Source organism: Castor canadensis, chromosome 14 (genome assembly GCF_047511655.1).
Source record: "Castor canadensis chromosome 14, mCasCan1.hap1v2, whole genome shotgun sequence".
NCBI lineage: Eukaryota > Metazoa > Chordata > Mammalia > Rodentia > Castoridae > Castor > Castor canadensis.
The window spans coordinates 113479729-113504347 of record NC_133399.1 but is presented as its reverse complement, the minus strand read 5'-3'; the positions used below and the strand labels follow the sequence as shown (position 1 = coordinate 113504347).

The window sequence follows — 24619 nt, the reverse complement described above, 5'->3', positions numbered from 1 at the left end:
ATGATGACCTATGTGATGTGGAGATGATGGTGGTGATGGTGGCGATCTGTGTGATGTGAACCAGTGATGGTGGAGGACATGATGACGATGGTATTCTAGTGGCACATTTGACCGGAAATGGAGGGGTGCACACTTGGTGACGTCTCGGGTCCTCACCTGAGCAGTGGGGCAGGGCTCCACTCCAGTGACTGTCTTCTTGGCAGACTCTGGTGCTGTTGCCTGTAAGACTCTGGCCCCCTTTGCAGGAGTATTGGACTGTGGCTCCATATGTGAACAGCTCTCCGGTGAGGACGGCATTGGCAGGGACCCCAGGGTGACCACACGATATGGCTGGAAAAGAAAAGAGTGAGATAACTGAGCATGTCGTTCCAGCCACATGGCTGTGACTTGGGGGGAGCCCGTGTGGGCACCCGTGCAAACATCACCATTAAAGAACAGGACCCGCACAGGTTGACACGTCCCCAAGTCTCCTATAGAGAAAACACACGATATCCAGTGGCACTCTCTCCCAATGTTGATTTACTGAAGAAAAGAAGGCTCTGGGGGTGGAAATTTTTGCTTAAGAAAACTTTGCTCAAGGTCAAAATTTAGTCAGGCTCATGCCTGTAATCCTAGCTACTCAGGAGGCAGAGATAAGGACAGTGGTTCAAAGCCAGCCTGGGCAAAGACCCTATCTTTTACCTACAGCATCCTAAAAAGAAGCCAATTAGACCTGAGACACCGGGTAAATGGCCAATTCCAGGGGATATAAGAGAGAAAAGGGAGGACAATCAGAGGAACAATGCAGCAGCAGAAACAGAGGAAGCTGAGCCTTTCCAGAGCGTGTAAAGCCAGTGCTCCTCTGAACCATTTGTGTCCCTGTCACATTCAGATGCTAATAAGAGAGGGCTAGCCACCCGGGAACACAGGAGTCAGTACAGGCTGGCCCTGGAGACACGCAGGACATGTCAGTACAACAGCTAATGGAGTCGCACAGGAGCCAGGGAAGATGTAAAAGGCCTGTTTGGGGCAAAGGAAAATATTCGTTTTTCTCTGAAAACTCCCCAAGCATGAAGGTCTGGAAAGGCAGAGTGCACACACAGTGTGAGAAGGAGGATTGTGTAGAGTTAGGGGTTGTGAGGATTAGGGTTAGAGGAAAAAAATCTGCAGTACCAGTCTGTGTACCTCACAGTGCCACTGACAGAGGAAAGACAGACTGCCACGGTGTGTGGATGCCTGATTCAGAGCACACTTGCACGGCTTGACTCCTCACACACAAAAATGCATTATTAAGAAGATATAAAGTTTTGATTTTTTTTGTTTTTTTTTTTTTTGCCTATACTGGGGTTGAACTCAGAGTCTCCCTCCTGTTGCTAGGCAGGAGCTCTACCACTTGAGCCCAGTCTGGAGCACTTTCTGCTGTAGGTTTTTTTTTCGGATAGGATCTCACTTTTGATCCTCTTACCTATGACCTCCCAGCATAACTGAGGTGAGAGCTGTGCACCACCACACCCAGCTTAAGATGAGGTCTCACTAACTTTTTGCCTGGGATGGCTTTGAGTCATGATCGTCCTGATCTCTGCCTCCACATGGCTGGGATTAGAGACACGAGCCACCACTCCTAGCCTAAGTTTTGATTATAAGGACTACTTTATTTCTAACTGATTTTTAAAAAGGTCAAAGACAGTAATACAATTTCCTAAATTCTCAGACCACATTTTTAAAAAGAAGATTGGGGTTTTCCAGTGAAAGAAAATCAGCCTGTGGCTATGTGGGTAAAACGTCATGCTCTTGCAATCTACACCTTAAAACACAGTGATAATGGCCCTTACGCAGTGGGAATGTATAATTTTGTCTGCCCAGGAGAGCCCTCCATTCTTCACAGAGAAGTCCCTTCTTCTGGTTCACGTGAAGATTTTTTCCAGTGCCATCTGTCTACCATGGTCACGGTTGACCACACAGCAAGTGGCCAGGGGACCCGAACCAGGACCTCAAAGAACTTCACCCTTCTGCCATGCACGCTGGGTCAGCCTCCTAAACCCCACAGCACAGCCCTTTGCCAGTGCTTCTGATCCCAAAACAGGAGAGGTGCTGAGGCCTTGCCACCACGTGGGAGAAGACGGAGCAAGCCTGTGTCCCAGGCCTGAGCGGAGGCCAAGGTCCAATTGGTCCACGTGGTGAGAAGTAACTCTGGTCTGTTTCTCTTGGGGGCTTGGTGTGTGAGTTTGCCAATGTTGCCTTTTATCCCATCTTAAACTAATGTAGCTTGTAACTAGTTTGTGGATTTGGGTTAATGTGGCAGTACCGGGGAGAAAAGTGGCAGAAAGATTAAAAGTCAGTACTACATTACACTCAATGGGGAAAAACTGAAACCATTCCCTCTAAAATCAGGAACGAGACAAGGATGCCCACTATCTCCACTCCTATTCAACATAGTACTGGAATTCCTAGCCAGAGCAATTAGGCAAGAAGAAGGAATAAAAGGAATACAAATAGGTAAAGAAACTGTCAAAATATCCCTATTTGCAGACGATACAATCCTATGCCTTAAAGACCCAAAACACTCTACCCAAAAACTCCTAGACACCATAAACAGCTGTAGCAAGGTGGCAGGATACAAACTCAACTTAAAAAAATCATTAGCATTTCTATACACTAATAATGAACAAAATGAGAAAGAATATATGAAAACAATTCCATTTACAATGGCTTCAAAAAAAATCAAATACCTAGGAATAAACTTAACAAAAGGAAAACTATAAACCCCTGAAGAAAGAGATTGAGGAAGACTACAGAAAGTGGAGAGATCTCCCCTGCTCATGGATTGGTAGAATCAACATAGTAAAAATGTCGATACTCCCAAATGCAATCTACATGCTTAATGCAATTCCCATCAAAATCCCCAAGACATTCATCAAACAGATTGAAAAATCTACCCTAAAATTCATTTGGAAGTACAAGAGAGCACGAATAGCCAAGGCAATACTCAGCAAAAAGAACAATGCTGGAGGTATCACAATACCTGACTTCAAACTATATTACAAAGCAATAATAATAAAAACAGCATGGTACTGGCACAAAAACAGACATGAAGACCAGTGGAACAGAATAGAGGACCCGGATTTGAAGTCACACAACTATAACCAACTTGTCTTTGACAAAAGAGCTAAAAATATACGATGGAGAAAAAGCAGCCTCTTCAACAAAAACTGCTGGGAAAACTGGTTAGCAGTCTGCAAAAAACTGAAACTAGATCCATGTATATCACCCTATACCAAGATTAACTCAAAATGGATCAAGGATCTTAATATCAGACCCCAAACTCTTAAGTTGATACAAGAAAGAGTAGGAAATACTCTGGAGTTAGTAGGTATAGGTAAGAACTTTCTCAATGAAACCCCAGCAGCACAGCAACTAAGAGATAGCATAGATAAATGGGACCTCATAAAACTAAAAAGCTTCTGTTCATCAAAAGAAATGGTCTCTAAACTGAAGAGAACACCCACAGAGTGGGAGAAAATATTTGCCAGCTACACATCAGACAAAGGACTGATAACCAGAATATATAGGGAACTTAAAAATCTAAATTCTCCCAAAACTAATGAACCAAGAAAGAAATGGGCACGTGAACTAAACAGAACTTTCTCAAAAGAAGAAATTCAAATGGCCAGAAAACACATGAAAAAATGCTCACCATCTCTAGCAATAAAGGAAATGCAAATTAAAACCACGCTAAGATTCCACCTCACCCCTGTTAGAATAGCCATCATCAGCAACACCACCACCACCAGGTGTTGGCGAGGATGCGGGGAAAAAGGAACCCTCTTACACTGTTGGTGGGAATGTAGACTAGTACAACCACTCTGGACAAAAATTTGGAGGCTACTTAAAAAGCTAAACAATGATCTACCATTTGATCCAGCAATACCACTCTTGGGGATATACCCAAAAGACTGTGACACAGGTTACTCCAGAGGCACCTGCACATCCATGTTTATTGCGGCACTATTCACAATAGCCAAGTTATGGAAACAGCCAAGATGCTCCAGCACTGACGAATGGATTAAGAAAATGTAGTATCTATACACAATGGAATTCTATGCAGCCATGAAGAAGAACGAAATGTTATCATTCGCTGGTAAATGGATGGAATTGGAGAACATCATTCTGAGTGAGGTTAGCCTGGCCCAAAAGACCAAAAATCATATGTTCTCCCTCATATGTGGACATTAGATCAAGGGCAAACACAACAAGGGGATTGGACTTTGATCACATGATAAAAGCGAGAGCACACAAGGGAGGGGTGAGGATGGGTAAGACACCTAAAAAATTAGCTAGCATTTGTTGCCCTTAATGCAGAGAAACTAAAGCAGATACCTTAAAGCAACTGAGGCCAATAGGAAAAGGGGGCCAGGAACTAGAGAAAAGGTTAGATCAAAAATAATTAACCTAGAAGGTAACACACACGCACAGGAAATCAATGTGAGTCAACTCCCTGTATAGCTATCCTTATCTCAACCAGCAAAAACCCTTGTTCCTTCCTATTATTGCTTATACTCTCTCTTCAACAAAATTAGAGATAAGGGCAAAATAGTTTCTGCCGGGTATGGAGGGGTGGGGAAGAGAGGGAGTGGGCAGGGCGGGTGGTAAGGGAGGGGGTGGGGGAACGGGGAAGAAATGACCCAAACATTGTATGCACATATGAATAAAATAAATAAATAAATAAATAAGAAAGTAATATATATGTACATGGAAGCAATGAGAGGAATCTCTCTGTACAGCTATCCTTAACTCAATTAGCAAAAACCCCTGGTCCTCCTTATTATTGTTTATACTCTCTCTTCAACAAAACTAGAGATAAGGGCAAAACAGTTTCTGCTTGGAAGCGAGAGGGTGGGGGCGAGAGGGAGGAGATGGGGGTAAGGGGAGGGGGGGAGTAATGACCCAATCATTGTATGCACATATGAATAAAGGAAAGAAAAAAAAAAAAGGAAAAAAAAAGTCAGTACTGTCTTGAATACATGAAAATGACATCCATGGCTGGTGCTCCTGGCCGTCCCCACTCACCCAGACACTTGGGTAAGGAGCGGTCCCACAGGCCGCTGGCTGTGCAGGTCAAGGCCGAGGACCCCAGCAGGTAAAAGCCCTTCTTGCAATGGTACAGCACACTCATTCCGTACTTGAAGCTCTCTGGGAAAGCCTGCTGACCGTGCCGCACAGCGTTCTCCACGAAACCGGGATCCGAGCAGTTCACCACTGGAAAATAAAATGAGTCGCCTAGAGACATCTATCAGTGACAAAAACAATCAAAGTAAAACTACTACCGACTGCAAAGGACGCCGAACTCCTCACCACTCAGCATCATCTCAAGACTTCTCACGAACTTCTGCTTCCCTGATGGATCTGTTCGTGCCTTCCAAACACATCCGGCATGAAACCAGCTGTGACAGTGACTTTGACCCCACGGGGCTAATTTACTACTTCCTAGCAACGTGCTTCTTCCACATAAATTCTGAAACTAGTTGTTTTGCGAAGGGTTTGTGTTCCAAAATGATGGGACAGAACTGGCTGCAGTTAGTTTAGTCTGAATGCTTACTCAAGGGCAGTGCTTTGGGCACTGGTGGCCATGAGTGTCCACAACTCCGATATGTACTAATGCATCAACACGCATGCCTACAGTAATGGCTCCTCCATGAGGAAGGCAGCTGAAGGCAGAAGTTCCTCCATCAATGCACCTGGACGTGTGATGGAGGTCACCTCTGATGGGCACCTCTCCCCCGAGGAAGAGCCAGTGGTAAGGTGGTCACTGTGGTGCGACATGCTCTCTGGCCACACTGGGGTCCTGTTAGCCTGGATGCCTGTGAGATCTGCAGAATTAGCTACACACCATTGCTGGGGCAGGTGCACAGGAGAGGAGACCTCATTACCTGGCACTTCACCCCCTGCCACTAAATGTGACAGGTGCTATGGAGCTATGCTTTGTCCATAACAGTGTGGCTCAGAGAAGAGATGTGTGCAGAATTCTCAGCAGCTCCTGCACATCGAGGGTCCATCCCAGGCACTGCGGACAAAGCCACACCTCAATCATGGTTCTGGACTCCCTCGCTGCTACGGGGAGGAAAGGGGAACACAGAGCTGAGGCTCACCACTGTCCCTCCCAGGGCTGTGGAATATGTTCTGTGCATTTTTAAACAGCCCTGGGCCTCCAGAAGAAAGTCTTGAGTTCCTCTGAGCGTTTGTTTTTTTTATAAACATGCTTATGGAGCAGAGGCAACTATTTTTAAGGTCCCATAGTGCATTGCAGTTACAATAAAACAGTTACCCAAACTCTGAGACTGCAGGAATGACCTAGCTGACACAGTCTAATAAACCTGAAAGACACTGGCACAACCTGGAACCCTGTGGTTGTGGCACTGGGAACTGCCTGCCTGCCCAGGAGAGAAATTGGCCCCCTGAACTGAGAGCCAGCTGTCTGGTTCCATGCTGAGGACATGGTGTTGGTGACGGTGTGTGCTGCTCCTTAGAGAGTGTCCACAGACAGCACCGCACTGCAGTGAGGGGAGAGGCACGTGTTGACACCAGTGGTCACTCTGACCATTTGCAGAGTAGCTGTACCAACATTCCAGAGGGGTCAAGCTCCCACAGGACCCTGGGAGCCAATATGAATGTCTGTGGCTTTGGGGACAGGTGGTTTGGCCTTAATGCAGCCTCATTGTGTAGTAACCAATGGAAGTACACAAAGCCTGCATCATTATGGGTGTGGCCCTTGAGAGAAGGACAGGCTGAAGACAAAAAGGGCAAAGAGAAGAAGCAGGCAGAGAAGCCATGGCCAAGGAGAGGGTTCTGAGTGCCACATGGCTGGGTGAGGGGCTCTAGAGCACAGTGTCATAACCTTGCTCAAAACAGACTAAACGCTCTCCATGAAGAGTCCTCCTGCCAGAATGAGGGGTGCACAGACATGGAGCCCACGTCAGTAGAGACCACTCTGGAATTTCCTGGAAGACATGTTACAGACCTGAGCTCTGGGATTCTCTCTGCCCTTTAGCTGCCTCAGAACCCTTACAATGATGGGCAAACTCTTGCTAGCACTAATGACTCCAAGAGCTGGGGCTAGGAAGGTGAGTAGAGTGGAAGGGTGGGGGAAGCCTGACAGCAAATGCCTTAAATCTGCTCTTGCACTGTTCAATCCTGCATAGACCTGCCTCAGAAACGTCTGTTTATAGTCCCTGCTAAGTTCTGAGTTCCATTCAGATGTTCAGCCACATCTGCCTGCTGGAGGCAGGAAGGAGGTGAGACTAATCGGACTTATTTGTCCCTCACAGGGAGCCCTTTAAAGTGTCCTCATCATGCTTCAAAGGCTGAGAGGCACGGTGTGGATGCCAGGAGAGTTCCTTAGCCACCCCTTCCGCACACGGATCAGCTATCCCACCGCGTCCCTCCTCCACTTGGTCTGCCAGTGGCTCCTACCGAGGGATCTGCTGGAAAGAGGCATGTGTGAGTGACAGGTGAGCTGTCACTGAGAAAGCATAATGAGAAATCAAATTTCTGAGGTCACTGGGTAGCCTCCGAAATGACCAATGATATTAACGGTGTGGAGCTCTGTCAGACCACGTTGGAACCTGTAGAAACCACTGCACGTGTCGTTAAGCAAGAGTAATGCATCAGAAAGGACTGGGGAAGGGGCTCCGTGTGCGGGTCCACACCTCCTCCAACCATCTCACCCCAATATGCTCAGTTTGTGACTTGGTTTCTAGGTGGGAAAACCCTGTACAGGACTGAATTTTGTCAGCAGGAAGGAATGCAAAACACTGACATCTTATATGCTTCCCCAGTGTGGAGGAATTCAAGTGGACCCTGGAAATATGTCCCATGGAGACATTTTTGTATGTCAGAGGAAGACATTTATAAATGACAGAATGCATCCGAAGTCACAAAGATCATTGTGCTAGAAGAAGGCAGAGGTTAGGGGCCTTGGACCCTGGTCTAGGATATTTTAATCAATGCCTCGGTATTTCCCGGTGAATTCCAAATGGAACCCCCTTTGTGTTTTGAGAGGGAGAGGGAGCTGAGAACCTGCTGAACTCTTAGCCTGCAATAGCATCTTGGAGGTTCTGCAGTGCACTGTGTACATGCCTTGTCTTCAGAGATGCCCTCTCTAAGCTACCCAAGTCCATACACACGTGTGGACAAGAGCGTAAGCTCCTCTCACTCACCTCTCCTGTTCTCTTCAAGCCAATTCCGGGTGCAATGTAGCCAATTAGTGCCCCCTTTTCTGTCCTTTCATTTTTTTTCTTTTTTCCTTTAATTACTTACAGAGTTCTGCATTTTCGTATTGAAAGGGAATTAGGCTGTTTCGTTTTTCTCTTTTCTGGCCATACTAGGGGTTGAACTCAGGGCCTTGCACTTGTTGGGCAGGTGCTCTACCTCTTAAACCCCACAGCCAACCTCACTTACTTTGGTTATTTTTCAGAGAGGGTCTCACATTTATGCCCGGGTAGGCCTGGACTGTGATCCTCCTAGTTATGCTTTAGTCACAGCAAGGATGACAGGCGTGTGCCAACATACTCAGCTACTGGATGAGATGGGGTCTTGTGAACTTTTTTCCCAGGCTGGATTCTAACCCTGATCCTCCCTGTATCCACCCCCCCAATTATCTAAGATTATCAGCTTGATGGATGGAGCATTAGAGTACAGGGTGTGAAAACTAGCTACTAGTTATTTGAGCTCTTTTGCCAGTCTTCATGGCCAATCCCATCTCCCTTGGCACACCTCACACTGTGAGTGAGACTCAGGGGACACCCAGACCTTGATTGGTGCTTCCCAAGGCCACCTCCACCATCGCTGTGCACATCTCCCCATCTTACCTTCGTTCTCCACTCTCCCCATCCCATCCCTATTCAGGTACAGAAGCCCCATCTGCTCCACATCCCTGTTACTGTTCAGAGCCCTAAGCGGTGGCCGCAGTTCCACGAGACTCTCCCATGGCCTGGGACCCTTCTCCAGTGCGATCCTGCACACTTGCTTCCCCTGGCGAAGGGTTGTCACAATACATGTGTCAGAGATCAGTACATCACAACACTGAGGTGCTGGGATCCTGGGCAGGGAAACCCCTAAAATAACTTCACAGGTTCTTCCCACTTGACTCCAGCCACCAGTCAACTGGAAAACCTGGCAAGACTTCAGTTGTTTTTAGTTGAATAATTTATTTCTGAGTGCCCTCTGTAGTTCTCAGAAAAAAAATTACAATAAATTCCTAGGTAAGCACAACATATTTTTCCTCCATTCATTCATTCATATTAACGTATTCCTTATTAGCAAATTGAAAAGTTGAAGTAAGGGTTGCCTTTCAGGGCATCTGAGATGCTTAGGACACACTATAATTTAATTCATTATTCAAAATCAGGTTAAAAATGGGAAATCCAAAACAGAATCCTAAGAACCTCCTAGTTTTTAACAACATCGTGACTTCCTCCAGAAAAGTCAACTTTGAAGGAAGCATGGCCGCAGAGTAAACACCTTTCCCAACCTCATACCCACCGGCTAACTTTTGTGGAGGAGGCACCTCAGGCCACCTCTGCTGTTCGTTTATAAAAGCAAGCACACTTATCATCCTTTCACTTTCAACACAGTTCTTGCACAAAAAAAGGAAAAGTAAATATAGACTGTCAAATTAAACTTTAAAACTAAATGCTAGAGGCTAAGGTTTTGTGCAAATTAAAAAATAAAAAAAACTACTGTTCAGTAAAACTGGTAAAAACAGAGTCAATATGAGTTGGCAACCCCTATTTTTTGAGCAGATAGAGTACAGAGGACCCAGCCCCCATATTCCCAGCCTCACTTCCTAGAGTTTCAGGTCCTCACAGTCAACAGTGGTCTAAAAATATTAAGTAGAAAATTCTAGAAATTCCAACTCATAAGTTCTAAATAGTGTGTGTTATTCTCAGCAGCATGGTGAAAGCTTGGGCCCTGCTGCTCAGTCCTGCTTGGAGTGTGAACCATGGCTCTGTCCAGTGTGTCCACTCTGTATGAGCTGCTTCACCTCTTGGTCACTTAGTGACACATGTCAAGGTATCACAGTGCTTGTGCTGAGGTAGCCTAACGTAGGAGCAGAGCACACGTCACAGGGCCCATAGATGCCACTCACCTCCTTCATCTCATCATGCAGGCATTGTGTCATTGCCCATCACCCTGACACAAGAAGGACGAGGACAGTGTAATAAGATGTTTTGAGAGGCAGAGAGAGAGAGAGAGAGAGAGAGAGAGAGGGAACAGTATAGCAATTTTTCCCTATCATTACTTTCTGCTCATCTTTACTGTGCCTAATTTATAAATGAAACTTGATCACAGGTTTGTATGTTCTGTGCGGAAAAAACTCTGTTCACAGGGTTCCACACCATCTTCAGTTAGGCAGCCACTGGGGACACGGGACACATCTCCCATGGATGGAGGGGGACTACTGAACTAGGGAAAGAAAAACTAGGGCAGCAAAATAGACTTATTTTGAGGTAGCTTCTGAGAATGAAGGTAATAGCCCATTTGGAAGCGCGCCAAGAGAACCTTTGCCCAACTGTGTCTCAAACCGAATTCTCCCGTGGGACTGGCATGCCAGTCACCCTCTTCTCACCATGAGGGATGCTCAGCCAGAGGCGATGGGGCCAAGATAGTGGAAGCAAGGCCCTATGCAGCTGCAGCTGGGTCTATAATTCATAGCACTCGCCTCATTACAGCTGGGCTGGACACCAGGGAAACTGCAGTGGGAGGTCACAGCTGTGCAGGTGTGACACTGGGGCTGGGAGGCTGGCAGCCTCATGGTCTAGTACACAGAGAGTAGACAGCTCCACTGATTATCAGGCAGCTGGCTAAACTTCACTGGTGCCTTCAATCCATCCACGCATTTCCCTCTACCCTTTAGACCACACCACACCATGACAAGAGGTCTCCAGACCCAACTTTTAAATGAATTGAGAACTTTACAAATCTAGGTCCTTACATCTGAATTCTAAGTCAATTACAGGGAGAGCAACACTAAAAAAGTCAGATTGGAGCTAAAAATTTTGTCAGAGAAACCATGATTTTAAGAAGATCTTTGGAACCTGGTATGGTGGCACACACCTGTAATTCCATCACTCCGGAGTCAGGGGCAGGAGGGGTTCAAGATCAGCCTGGGTTACACAGCAATACCTGATCTTTGGATTAAAGCTATGTAAAAGCAATTACACCAAAATTAACACAGACAGAAGAGAAACCTTAATTCTATAGGTGACTAGGACGTGTTCTAAGCTCTATGCGTTCTAAAGGGTCCTGGGGCCCCAGAGCCTCAGCCACCCCCTCCTGCCTTTTTCCAGGTTTGTAGATAGACAGTGAGTGTCACACATGGTTGATGCCTGGGGCTGGGATGTGCTGTTCTGAGCTCCTTCTACACTGTTGTGACCAATGTTACATTTAACATCACTAAATTGGCAAATATCATTTTTATCACTTCCTGTTTTCTGCTGACATTTCACTTTTCCTGAAAAAATCCATATTGTGGTTTAGAGGGAACTATTCCAACAAATAATTCTATGTTGCCCGACAATCCATGGAGGTCACAGACTGTGTGACGATCATCACTGAGCGCTCAGGCCAACACGGGCAGGCAGCCCCGTTCTCACAGCTGCACAGGTGAGAAGCCTGGACCCTCAGCTGTCCTACTGAGTCAAGGGGACTTGGGAGCCTCCATGCCTTTGCTCTCAGCACTTGTAACAGGAAAGAAGAGAGTGGAAGCAGAAAGAAAGAAAGGGAGTAGAAGAGGGAAGGAGGAAGAAAACTCAGTGTCCTGATTTTCCTGATTTTTTGTGCTTAAAATTTGTGTTCCAGTCTCTTCTTGGCATTCAATCCTGTTTCTTACTTCTATATTTGTTATGGTACTGGTGGTTGAACTCAGAGCCTCATGCTTACTGGCAGATGCCCTACTATTTGAGCCAAACCTCCCACCTTCTTTGTGCTGGTCGTTTTTGAGGTCTTACTTTATGCTTGGGCAGGCCTGGACTGCCACCCTCCTCTTTCTGCCTCGCTGCACAGCTTGGATGACAGGCCACTAGCTGAGGTGGGATGGGGATTCACAAAGTTTTTGCCCAGGCTGGCTTGGAACCTCAGTCCTCCTGGTATCTGCCTCCCAAGTAGCTAGGATTATGTGTGTGAGCCACTGCACCCAGCCTTCTTTCCTCATTCTTGACTTCTTTCAGCACTCACAAAAACTTGACTACAAACAGGAAAGTTAAAAGGAAAAACCTGTACTTTGCAATATAAGAGTTACATTGCATACTTTAGTAGTTAGGAAAAGGGGTAAGTGTTTTTTTAAGTACTCATAATTGATTAAAGTTCTGTACAGTTTTTTTTTTCAACAGAAGAAATTACAAAGCCTTAGGGAGACATGATGGAAATAACTATGCTGTGATCAGTGAGTTGCACACAATACACATTTTCTCATTTTCTGTTGACCCGATGAACCACAGGACTAGAGAAGAACACGGGATTGCTGGCCACAGAGAGAAACAACAGTCCCAAAAAGAGCAACTTAGGACTATTTTTCAGATATGTGAAAATTACTTGTATTGATCTTTTATCAATAACTGATAAATATCCATTGAGTGTTACCTGTCCTTCGAATACTTAGAAGTGATCAAAGAAACGCTTTCACTGATTGGGGTTGTGACAATAACTAATTGTCTGACATTGCCGAGACAATGTCCCTTCCAAGGGCGGCGACTCAGCCCTACTGAATCCTGTCTGTCCCCAAGGACTGTCTTAGCTAGCAGTCTCAGAAGCATTTTAGGGGGGAAGTGGAATTAAGAGGCTTTCTTTGGTCTTTGAGCACAAGCTGAACCCTCCATGTTAGCCTGGAGCAGCACTCTGCACTTGGTTTGTCAGCTTTTACATAAAACTAATAATTAAAAACCATGGGTTTCCATCCTTCCAATGTCACATTGGAATATAGCTTCTGGGAAGCCCTGGGGTAAGCTGGGTAAATGGAGGCGCTTATCAGAGCAAGCATGATTCATACGTATCTGCCTCTAAAATCACATTGAAAAATGACTTGGGCACAGAGTCGGGAAACCTTATGGCTGAGAAGGATGGCTTGGATGTTGATTAAAAAATCACACCCTGGCCCGCTGATGTTAAAGGAATGACTTGTGAGATACATGGGGTCTTGCTGACCCAAAGCTCCTGCAGTGCAGTCCACAGAAAATGACAGGCCAGGTCTGACCATCCAAAGCCAAGAACACCCCCTCCCAACATGTGATCGTGCATAGCCCACTCTCCAGGAATGGCCAACCCCAGGACTGCAGACCCCAATGACAGCTTGAGGTCCAGAGAACCCCAGCACAGTGGCTCCTTCTTGAGTCTGCCCACCCTCCCTCCTGAGTACATCTCAGGCTGTACTTTCCTTTACATTAATAAACCTTCTCCTGCCTCAGTCTCCTTGAATTCTTTCTCTAACGAGACCAAGAACCCTCTGGTCCCCAGCCCCAGTGCCACAAATCTGCTACCAACATTTATTACCATCCACAGACCTCGCTCCACACTCAGACTCAGCACCACCCTCAAGAAGAAACACACTCGTGGAAAACAATTAAGGAAAGTCTTAAACGTTACGAGCCAACGCAAGCAGACATACAAAAACTAAAACAGAATTTTCTGTTTAACTCAAGTTTTAGCCCAGGTCTACATGACAATTTTTAAATAAACCCAAATAAATGATTGAAATTTATAAGCAGTGAAAACCTCATGAATACATTCATAAGATGAGAAGTTTCAGGACCAAAAAGTGCTAAATACACATGGTAGTAACAAAGAGGTGAATGACTGGGAGAAAAAGACCTGAAAGATGAGTGTCTTGGAAGAAGAGTCTTAGGTACTTACGCTTCGAGAGCCCTCCAGGAGACGGGCAAAGGCTCCTGGAGATTGGTGGGTTAGTCTTAGAAATGTCTCCATGTTACACAGAGTCTGTGGGGCCCTGTCGTCTGCACCACGTACCCTCCGTGTCCACTGGCTGGACTGGAGCTGCACCATTTACAGTCATGCACACAGTTTGCCTGGTATGTGGATTGACCGTCTACACCCTTAGGGCAAAGGACACCATTCCCATACACAACCCCACCTCCATACATGGCCAGAGGGCACCTTCCTACCTTGACAGGTGGGCAGCGGGCTGCTCCACTGGCCATTGCTCCGGCACTGGGCCCGGGAGGCCCCCTGGAGCAGGTAGCCTGTGTTACATGTGAAGTTCACGAGGTCGTTCAGGTTGAACTCGCTGCCATTGGTGACTCCATGGGCAGGGTTTCCAGGGTGTCCACAGGTGATGGCTGTGGAGAAGAGGGGCCCAGGTCACTGTCCACATTTAGCATGTCAGCGCAGATAGGCAAAGGTACAGATTCCAGAATTTTCCAATCAGACACTTCATGTCAGAAAGGGAATTTGGGAAAAAGAACCAGAGGCTGAACTTGCAGGCTTTTGTATAAACAAGGGGCATGAGGAAGCTTGCAAACGCAGTCTCCTCTGGAGAGGAGCTGTTGCTTCTCACTCACACCGTGACAGCATGCCATTGACTTAAAAACAGAGCAGTGCAGAAAAACCGACGCAATAAACTTCTGAAGTTCGAAGGTTTTGAATAGCACACGCCTCTTAGCTGACTCGTTGAAACCCTTGTTTTGGAACTCTATGGGTACTTGCATGAAACTTTAAATCGTCTGTGTACAAATGATCAGATATCAACTTAAACATAAAATTAGCAAAATAGCCGTGTGCCCTCAAGTGTCATTTTCACTGATGTTCTGTATTGTATGGTCCTCTGAAATGTAATAAACTGTCATTGTGCCATGCCCTGAACAATGGCCCTACAGAGCAAGGAGACATCTGTCCTTGGACCTTTCAGGTGAATTACGTGTGGTCATAAAACTGGCGTTTCCTGCCCGCTTATCTTGTCAGCATTGTTTTTCATTCTAAGGTAAAGCTTTCATGGCAGAACTTTGTACATTCCCAGACTACTTCACTCTCACCACATCAGCATCTTTGCTGCTTAATTTACAGGAAAACAAAGACTATGTTAGAATGATTGGTTTTAAAGGAATTTTGAGAAAAAAGAGGGTAAAGCCATTCTAAAAGTAGTAATCTCCACTTATCTTTGAAGTTATAGATCCCAAGAACAATTGCTACATAAAATGTCCCCTTCTTCTGTTAGAGGAAGGGCTGCTTGGAAATTCTCTGTCCCTGATGGGACAATGAGCAGAATGCAGGCTAATGCTGGAGACTGAGGGAGCTCAGCTGGTTTGGGGACTTGCAGGGAAAGCCTGCAGTCCCCTGCCCCGCTCACTACCTCCGTGTGTCCTGGGATAAAGTCAGGACAGTGAACACAGGACACTTCAGCCTGGAACCCATTTAATGAACTGATGGGACACTTAAATGAGGCGGGACTCTTGGGAGCCATGGGAGGAAAAATGAACATGGGAAGGTGACCATGGCAGTGCCTAGGCTCTGAGCGGGACACTGAGGCAGGATTTGCTCTTCTGTCCACCCAAGGACGGCGTGTGTCCACACAAGGCCAAGTGGCGAGCTCCCGCACAGTTGTACTCACGGACACAGACGGGGATTTGACCCGACCACTTGTGGTCCTGGAGGCAGATCCTGACCGACGTCCCCACGAGCCGGAAGCCAGGGTTGCACTGATAGACCACGGTGTCCCTGTAGCTGAAGCCATCACCACTGATGTGGCCATTCACAATGGGGTCTGGGGAGCCGCAGTGGCCAGCTGAGGACAGACACAGAGACAGCAGAAAGGCTTTAGGGACGGTGTCCTTAGGATGCACCACGGTTGTTATTTGTTCACCATTGTCAAGTCAGTAGCAGAACGGGATACAAAACTTTTTTTTTTTTGGAAATTTCCCCATTTACATGGATGCTTTCATATAATTCTTCCCTTTAACTTTTCACTTTTTCTCAACAAGTGTGGGTAAAGTGAGCATTATTTCTGTACAAAGTTGTTTACGAGTATTTCCCTAATTATGGCTTCCCCATTTATTTATTCCATTTATTTTTCTTAACTGTATTTTATAGTATTCATCAGGCTGTTCTTTTTCTAAATAAAAGCCCAGAGAAAGGAGGAGCTACCGTGATTAATGTGACTATTGTCTGCCTGTGGCCTGTACGTTGTGAGGAGGAAAGAGAGAACGAGGCAGGTTTCCAGGCGAGGAAAGGGATTAGCAAACTCCGTGTGACACTGTAAAGTGAGAGACAGATCAGAAATTGGTCAAACATCCAGCACGTACATTTGAGTTACTTGTGAATCACTGTTAGGTGGAAAAGTGCAGGAGGGAACAGGGCAGAGTGGTAGTGAGGTGTCATGGACTTAGCATGTGAAATGACTGTGACAAAGAAAGGGCTGAGGACAGAGGGTGAGTTTGCTGGTGATCAGACACCTGAGAAAGGCAGACCCAGACTTCGCTGCCATCTCTGATCCTCTCTACCACTGCCCCCTCAGGTGTCCTTTCCCTCCCCGCTTTTCCTTTCCTCCTTCCCCTCCTTTCTCCCCTCCTCTCTTTTGCTATCTTTTCCTTGATAAGGAATGTCTTATCAAGTTAGCAGAACAGAGGGGATTAAGGGTGCCTGACATTAGCAGGATTGGAGATGAACGCAGGTTTGGGGTTGACAAGGACAGGATCCACTTCTGGTTCCCATGTTCTCTCTCTCAAGACTGTCGTGTACAGGCCACGAGGCAGGCTGGAGAGAAAGCCTGAGGTCTCTCCCGGCCACCAAACTTCCTCAGAGAGAGCACCAAGAGGTGAGAAAATCACCACATGGTTGAAATACGCCACCTGCGGTTAACGTCACCAGTGGGGAAGAATTTAAAGTAATCATCTGTATTTCTGCACAGACTCAGACCTGGTGGCTCATGTCTATCATCCCAGCTATTCAGGAGGCAGAGATCAGGAGGATGGCAGGTCAAAGCCAGTCTGGGACAAAAGTTATCCAGACCCCATGTGAACCAATAACTGGGCATGGTGGTGCACGTCTGTCATCTCAGCTGCATGAGGGGTGCAAATAGGAGGCTTGGGGTACAGGCTAGCCTGGGCATAAACACGAGATCCTATTTAAAAAATAAGTAAAGCAAAAGGGCTGGCGGAGTGGCACCTGCCTAGCAAGTGCAAGACCCCGAGTTCAAACCCCAGAACCACTAAACAAAAAATGACCTTGTGTTCTCCCAGTCTTTGAACCAAGCTTATCATCACAAAGGGGCATTGCAGAGTGGAGGATATAGAATCCTTTCCGTGCCTCAGTGGGAGCAGGAGGTGACATCAGAAAAGCCACTCTTTATCTGACCACTTCCGTGGCCTTGGCAGGTTTTCTCAGCCACTTGGATCCCGTAAGTTGGTTCCAGTGGTCTGTCCGGATTCCCTCCTGCACACTCAGGGTCGCTGCCAGCAGACAGCATGGGGAGGTTGAGTGTCCTGATGGGCAGAGAGGAACCTCTAAAGCGGTGACTGCCATCCTAGGAGCAGAGTGCTGGCTTGGAGGGCTGCCCCTCTGGGACGCCACCCTTTAGCTGGTAATTGAGGCAAGGTTCCAACCCAGACTCAGGATCAGAGAAAGACCCACAGGAGCCGGACTTCAGCGTGGCACCCCTGTGCCACCTCATCCACATATGAGGTGATGGGTAAAATTTCTACTTTCTAGAAACACACACCCAAATAACGGTCAGGTCCTCAGGAAGCGTGGGCCACCTGGCTCTTGTTTGTCATTCTAGACACTGATACTGCTTCAGGGGTCACTTCTGAACACTTTGGCTACTCTGAGAGGAGGGATTCTGAGTCAGTGCACTGGACAAAGGTTCCTGTCACTTCTAGTGACCCGCTTAGGCCTCTTTCTCCATCGAGACAAACAAGACTGGCTGCACTCCCTCTAGGACCTGACTAGATGCACGTCTCCACTGAGTTCTTACTGAGGGCACACAGGTGGAGGGGTGCAGTCCTTTAACACCTGGACAGTAAGAATCTCACAGTTAAGGTGGTGTGTGTGCCTTAGTTAGGCAGGTGACAGGGGGATGACCATGTATGGAAGTGAGACTCTGATACACAGTCACTTTATTCTCTGAGGAAATGACACTAAATACCTCCATAAAATAGAGGCTGCCTTTCAGAAATCCTTCCCCTCAGCCCCGTGTCTGGCAGCGGGGTGTCCAATCTTTCACCTTCATAGAGTCACTAAATGTAGATGACAGGCTTCCTGGTTTGGGACAAATAGAAATGCGTTTCTCACCCACTCCCCTTTCCAGCCTCAGCGAGTTCTTTTCTTTCTTTTTGTGGTACTGGGGCTTGAACTCAGGGCCTACACCTTGAGCTACTCCATGGGCTCTTTTCTGTGAAGGGTTTTTTTTTTTGAGATAGGAACCTCGATCCTCCCGATCTCTGCCTCCTGAGTAGCTAGTGTTATAGGTGTGAGACACTGGCGCCAGCTCGTCTCTTAAAACAATGAAAGTCGAAGACCAGTTTTAAGCACATGTACCTATAGTGTTACAGTGTTTGACCCAAATCTCTCTCTCTCTCTTTCTTTATTTCGGTGGGACTGGGGTTTGAACCGAGGACTTCACACTACCAAAGAAGGCACTCTACCACTTGAGCCACACCTCTAGTCCCTTTTGCTCTGGTGATATTGGACATGAGATCTCACAATCTACATCCTGCAGTTGACACTGAACTTCGATGCTTCCTATCTCCATTTCCCAAGTAGCTGGGATTACAGACATGAGCTACCAGCGCTCGCTCAACTCAGATCCTAATAATAAAATGTGAAAATGCTGTGGAGGGGAAAACTGCATTTAGTATAATTTGAGATCAGTGCAGTCTGAGCTCCATTTCAAATTTATGATTCTATTATTCTGTAATATGTTAGTACATTCCTTGCCTGTGAGGAGATTTAAAAATCCATACGATAGCCTGGTTCTGAATCACGGTCTCGACGTCTGGACGGTGTTTCTCCGTGTCACCCTCAGAAAGATATGTAACAATACTCATCTGCCTGGCGTCTAGAACTTATCGGCCGTTAGTTGAGCACCCATTGAGCAAAGTGCAGTAGAGCAATAGTGTCGCATTCGACAGATGTGCTGTACATTTCTCCACACGCACCTTCCGTGCTGACTCGTTTACTGGACAGCAATCTACGCGCGCTTTGCCACAGGCCAGCAGTGCTGCTCCTGGGGCTGGGGGTGAAATGGGAAATCAGACACAATCACAGGAAGTGACCCACGGGTGTTCAGAGAACATGCAGTGTCCCAAGAGTGCAGAGACCTGGTGTGATGGGGACCAGCAGCCACGCTGAGGACCCAAGCCCTGACTGGGACAAGTGGCATCTCAGGTCCAAAGGTGTTGCTGTCATTAGTCAGTTAGGATGACAGAAGTATTCTAGCCATAGAAATTAGAAGTCTCACTTACTCTTTAAAGTCTGTGTTTGAAATATGAGGAATGTGACCAAATGACACTGTGAGATGGATGTAGCTGCTACAATTCTGTTAAGTATGAACAGTAGACAGAAGTAGGAATGACCTTATTAACTGCAAAGTAAACAAAAGGAGAAAATGGAAGAAGATCCCTGTACGGTTCAAAACAAAATTTCAAGTAGTTAAAGTCGTGTACTGATCCAGTACACCCTACAGTATGCCAGACCCCAAGGGTTTTTGCCTTTGCACTTGTGTGTTTGTTTTCTCACTGTCTTTTAGCTGTAGCTTAAACAAAAATCTTTGATTGTTTTCTAGAGGCAATTCTGGAGCAAAAGCAATCACAAATCCTGAATTTCTTGAGAGGTGTCCAACAGATATCGTTCCATTAAGGTGCGAAAAGAAAATCTTGGCGCGTGGAGCCTGTGTCCATTTCACTCGTGTCACTCTTGCTTGTGAATCTAGTGGTTGGATCCAGCCGAGAAGCAAGTGACTCAAGAAGTAATGAAGAGTGTCATAGAAGTTGAACTTGTGATTTTAATCAGCACATACCAGCAAGAAATTTAAGAGCATCCTAAAATGACTGCTGAGTTTTCATTTAGTTCAAGCATGAACTAACAAGGCTACTCCTGCCACCTTTCTAGAACTTTGCGTTAAATTCTTCATTTTCCTGATGCTGAGGATAGGTAATTCAAACACTTGCCAAAATTGTTTTGAGAGAATCAGTAGCAGAATCAAGAGTGTGACATCAGAGTGGGTCGTTCCTGGTTTGTGATGATAGCTATTTTACACACTGTGCCACAAATAAATGTCTAGAGTCTAGCTGAATTGTGGAGCAAGAACACCATGAAATGTCATCAAGGGAGGCTGGCTTTGCACTCAGCAGAAAGGGTGGGACCTGGGCACTGGTCCTGCTGACTGCTCCTTGGGAACTCAGTTGCCACGTGAGTGCTTCCTACACAAGCTTTGAAAATCACTGGCCTGTCACTTCACTCTGTTCCAGTGGGATGAATGCTATGTTTCAGTTTTTATTAGAAGCTATTATTGTATTTCAGTTAGAATGTCCCAAACCGAAAAGGAGGGGTTCTTTCAACAATCTTCATCTAAATCTGGATTAGGGAAAAATAAATTCTGCCAAACTTCACCGAAGCTTAGAAACTGACAGCAAGAAGGATGGAAGGGAAAAAGTGCAGAGGCATGGGAAAGTCATTAGGTTGACAAAACTCGGAGAGGGAAGACATGGAGGAGATGGATTGGCCAAGGAATCCCTGCAAACTGCACTTATGATTGAGAGATGAGGGGGAAAGTGGCAGGTCCCCCCTGTGAGCTCAGTTTGGCTTGAAGTCGGCTGTGGGGGACACAGGAAGCCTGTCCTCCCATGAACACCTGCACAGCATGGTAAGCCCTGTTTCCAGAAGGTTTCTGTCTAAATTCCTCTGCACAAATGTTTCAGCAGGAGTTGGAAAACTGTTCTTCGAGGACACAGGTTGTCCTATTTGCTTGTCTCTTAACAGTCTATTTTCTGAACTATCTCCCCCGTGAGTTTGTTCCCATTGGTCTTCTAGTGTACATTGTTCTGTCTGGCAGGTGACTTGGTGAAGACCACCTTAGTGAGGGACCTCATCGCTAAGTGGGATCTTCCCATCCTGTCCTGTGCCACTTATTTCTGATGTTACATCAAGTGTCACCACATTGATGTCTCTGGTGACATTCTTAGTGACTGATACGGAGTAAACTGGGTGGTGAAAATGACTCTGATATTATTAAAGCCATTTTTAACCTCACAACAACTGTGGAAATGAGACACCCAAATGCAGATAAGGCCATACAAAGCCTCCAGTGTACAGGCTCAGTCATATCCAAATGTACCACGTCTGCAGATTCAGCCAACCCACAGACAGATGATATTCCTAAACAAACTGCATCTATATGTAACAAGTTCAGACATCATTCCTTGACATCGCTTCCCGAACAGTAGAGTGTCACATCTGTCTCCATTTACAATGTAGGAGGTATTTAAGTCAGGCAGCAGCAAAGATCCAGGAGAAGGGGCGTGAGCTTGGTGAATTTTGGTTTTGGTGTGTGCAGGGGTCCTGAAGCCAAGTCCTTGTGGAGACCCATGGGTATGGCACACAGCCCTCTGGGATTTAAGAAAGGGACTCTGTGATTTGGAAATTAACTAAATTGTACTTATTCCTTGGAACCTCATGGTACTGATGGGTTCTTGGGCAGATCTCTTCTGCACTGTAGGACAGAACCTGCAGCCTTTGGGGTGGAATTGCATGGCAGGGGGAACTGCAGAGGAGATCCCTCTCCTCCCCCTGGGCAGACACACACACCCAATCCCACAGATGTTTCCTCTCCTCCCCCTGGGCAGACACACACACCCAATCCCACAGATGTTTCTCTCTCTGGAAGGTGCCTGCTTTAAGGTCAGTTTGCAATGTGTGAGCTTCTATCAGCACAAACACTAAATATCAGTGTGGGATTAGAACTGAATCCATTTTGAGAACATCTGTAAGCCAAATATTCAGCCTTAGTACTTGCTTTGCGATTTTTGGTGCTTTCACTGATGGTAAGCTACAGGTTCTCAATGTTCTGCCCCTTTGGAGAGTCAGAAACGCAGTGAGCTCCACGGCGTCTGCTCTGCGCAGTAAGCACGTTTGGACCAAGTCTGCCATATTTAGACATATTTCAGAGTCTTCTTTAGCAGTAACGGCAGTCATAAATGTCAGCTGGATCAGCTTCACAATATGCAGAAAAGCGATGACTAGCATTACGCGTGCACGGGGATTTTTAAACCTCCTTATCTGCGCAAGTTACAGGAACACTAGAATATCAATGTATAAGACTTTCTTCCCTCCAAGAACCATTTTCAGGGTGACACTGAGAGATTTTCCCTTGTCACAGTGTGGTTCTGTAGAGGATGTGAGCATTTCTGAGGAGACACAGCTACGGGCTTCCTGAGTGACACTGTGCTCTGTGCTCCTGCTATCAACGTCAGCCAAGGCTGACTCCACTGTCACACAGTGACGAAATTTTACCTGCTCTCTCGTTATCACATCCTGGGATAGCCACATTTATTTTAGGTCATATTTGACCTGAAGAAAAATTCAACTCCATACCATGACTTGGGTATCTTTGAGGCTTTCTGAGCTTTTTCACCTGTTTCAGAAATCTTTCATCTGTTTCTTTCAGTTGTTTCACCAGCTCAAGACCCCATCAAGGGGTCTCAGGACCCTAAAATCATGCTTGGATCACTATCCCTGCTTATAAACAGTTCACTGGCTTCATTTCCTTCCCAATCTTGTGTGTCTGGAAAGCATCGACATGTCCCTCAAAACTCAGTCCAAATCCTCCCTGTGTATGCAGACCTCAACAAACCCTCAAGGAATCACTGCTCATTTACACCAGTCACGAGTATCTGCCTAATGCAGGCATTCTTACAACAGTCCAGCCTGTCTTTAGGAAGCTCTACTTAACATACCTAGATTCTTGGGTTATTTTTTTCTGTTTTATTTAGCTTTGATTCAGCAGATAGCATTACAGCTTGTCACCCACATATCGTCAGCACGAGACTAATTTCTAAGCACAGCATTATGTCCTATGCAACAGAACCGAGTCAGTACCTAATAGAGTTCTCTTCCTTGAGCCATGCTTTGTGTGTCCAGGCCATCTGGCCGCCTCGCTACCCTGGCATGTGCTCTATTCAGGCAAAGTCAACTTTCTCAGCCTCAGACCATGCTGCATCTGTACAGGGGCCACATGTCTGGAGGCCATAGTGTCTGCAATACTTTATTCCATTTTTGCCTGCTGAAATGCCACCTATAAGCAACGTGAGCTCCCACACCTCCTCCACCAGTCTCTCTGTCTCTTCCACTTTTATCTGGACTGCTGAAAAACTTTCTTTATGCCTCCCTTTTGTCTTCGTCATTCCCAACTGCTCATTAAAGTATTGACCTCATTTATGCCTTAGATTGTAGACGCCACAAGGGAATATCCTACTAGCCTTTTCATGCCACTCAGTAGTTCTGGAGGAGCTAGAATACTGTTAGACAATGTTCTGAAATACGGACAGAAGAAGCATGCATAGCTGGGGATTCTGCTACACTTATTCCCTGGCAAAGAATAATGCATGTGTGAAATCACACTGGCGTTGGGTGTACCCAAGTATTTCACCTTCCCTAAGACGTGACATACGTTATGCTTAGGATCATACAGCAGAGACCAAAAGGAAGGAGAGGCTAAATCTTTCTGTTCTAATACCATCTGAATAACCCATGTAGGTGAAATCTAAGGACTGGTGTTGGGTGGGTCCGAGCACTTTACTGTCCTTGACTAAGACACAACACATACTTTATGCTTAAGATCATACATCAAAGATCAAAAGGAAGGAGAGAAAGTCCTTCTGCTCTCATATCACATTTTAGCTATCATGTAAGAATCATAGATGATGATCTTCAGTTGTTTTATTAAATATCTTACACAGACCTCTCAAAAGATTTCCAATTTATCCTCCAAGAGCTGTGAAAAAATATGATCTAAAACTACTATTTTGAATCATGTCACCTAGCCTGTTTAGCCTTACACATGTTATAGAATGCTCCCTCATGGTCATTATAGTTCAGCAAATTCCATTTTGAAAATTTTGAAAAAAATTTTTTTTCAAAAAAAAAAACAAACCTAATAAAAAAGGCAGTGTTGTTTATGTGAGAAATGTACATAGATTAAAGAGGTAGCCCAGTGGGAGAATTGACAGGTCATGATGTGTTGAAAAATCCCAATGATACAAATTTTACAGAAAGATTAATGTACACTTACAACAGGGGACCTAGATTACAAACATACCACCCCCTTCTAGTTCCTGTGCTTGCTGCTGTTGGGTTCAGGCAAATTACCACAGGAAAGATAAACACAAGAAAATAACTAAGAGAGTGTGGGAGACACAAAGAATCCCTGATGGATTAGAAGGAGTCTAATAGAGCAGTGTTCTCAGAGCTTACTTCTCCTTCCTGCACACTACAGATGGAAGTTACAACAAGCCTTGGTGATGTGAACCAGGAGGCCTGTCGTGCAGAGTGAGAGCATCGGTGCAGGGAGGTGTGGTTTTATAAGATATGCTCTGTGCCCGTGTGCACTCCTTTGCCTACAACTCCTCTGCATTGCTGTTTACAC

At 45.9% G+C, this 24619-nt stretch overlaps 1 protein-coding gene across 2 annotated transcripts in view; it reads right to left on the bottom strand.

Moving 5' to 3' along the window:
- The window catches only part of Csmd1 (CUB and Sushi multiple domains 1), a 1661894-nt gene that overhangs the window by 32611 nt on the left and 1604664 nt on the right, over positions 1-24619 (bottom strand). For both annotated transcript variants that reach the window (XM_074055299.1, XM_074055300.1), the window contains exons 53-56: positions 15593-15766; positions 14151-14324; positions 5047-5235; positions 157-330 (exon numbers count right to left, since the gene is read on the bottom strand). In XM_074055299.1, coding sequence (XP_073911400.1) covers positions 157-330; positions 5047-5235; positions 14151-14324; positions 15593-15766 — 711 coding nt within the window. The remainder of the gene's footprint in view (positions 1-156; positions 331-5046; positions 5236-14150; positions 14325-15592; positions 15767-24619) is intronic.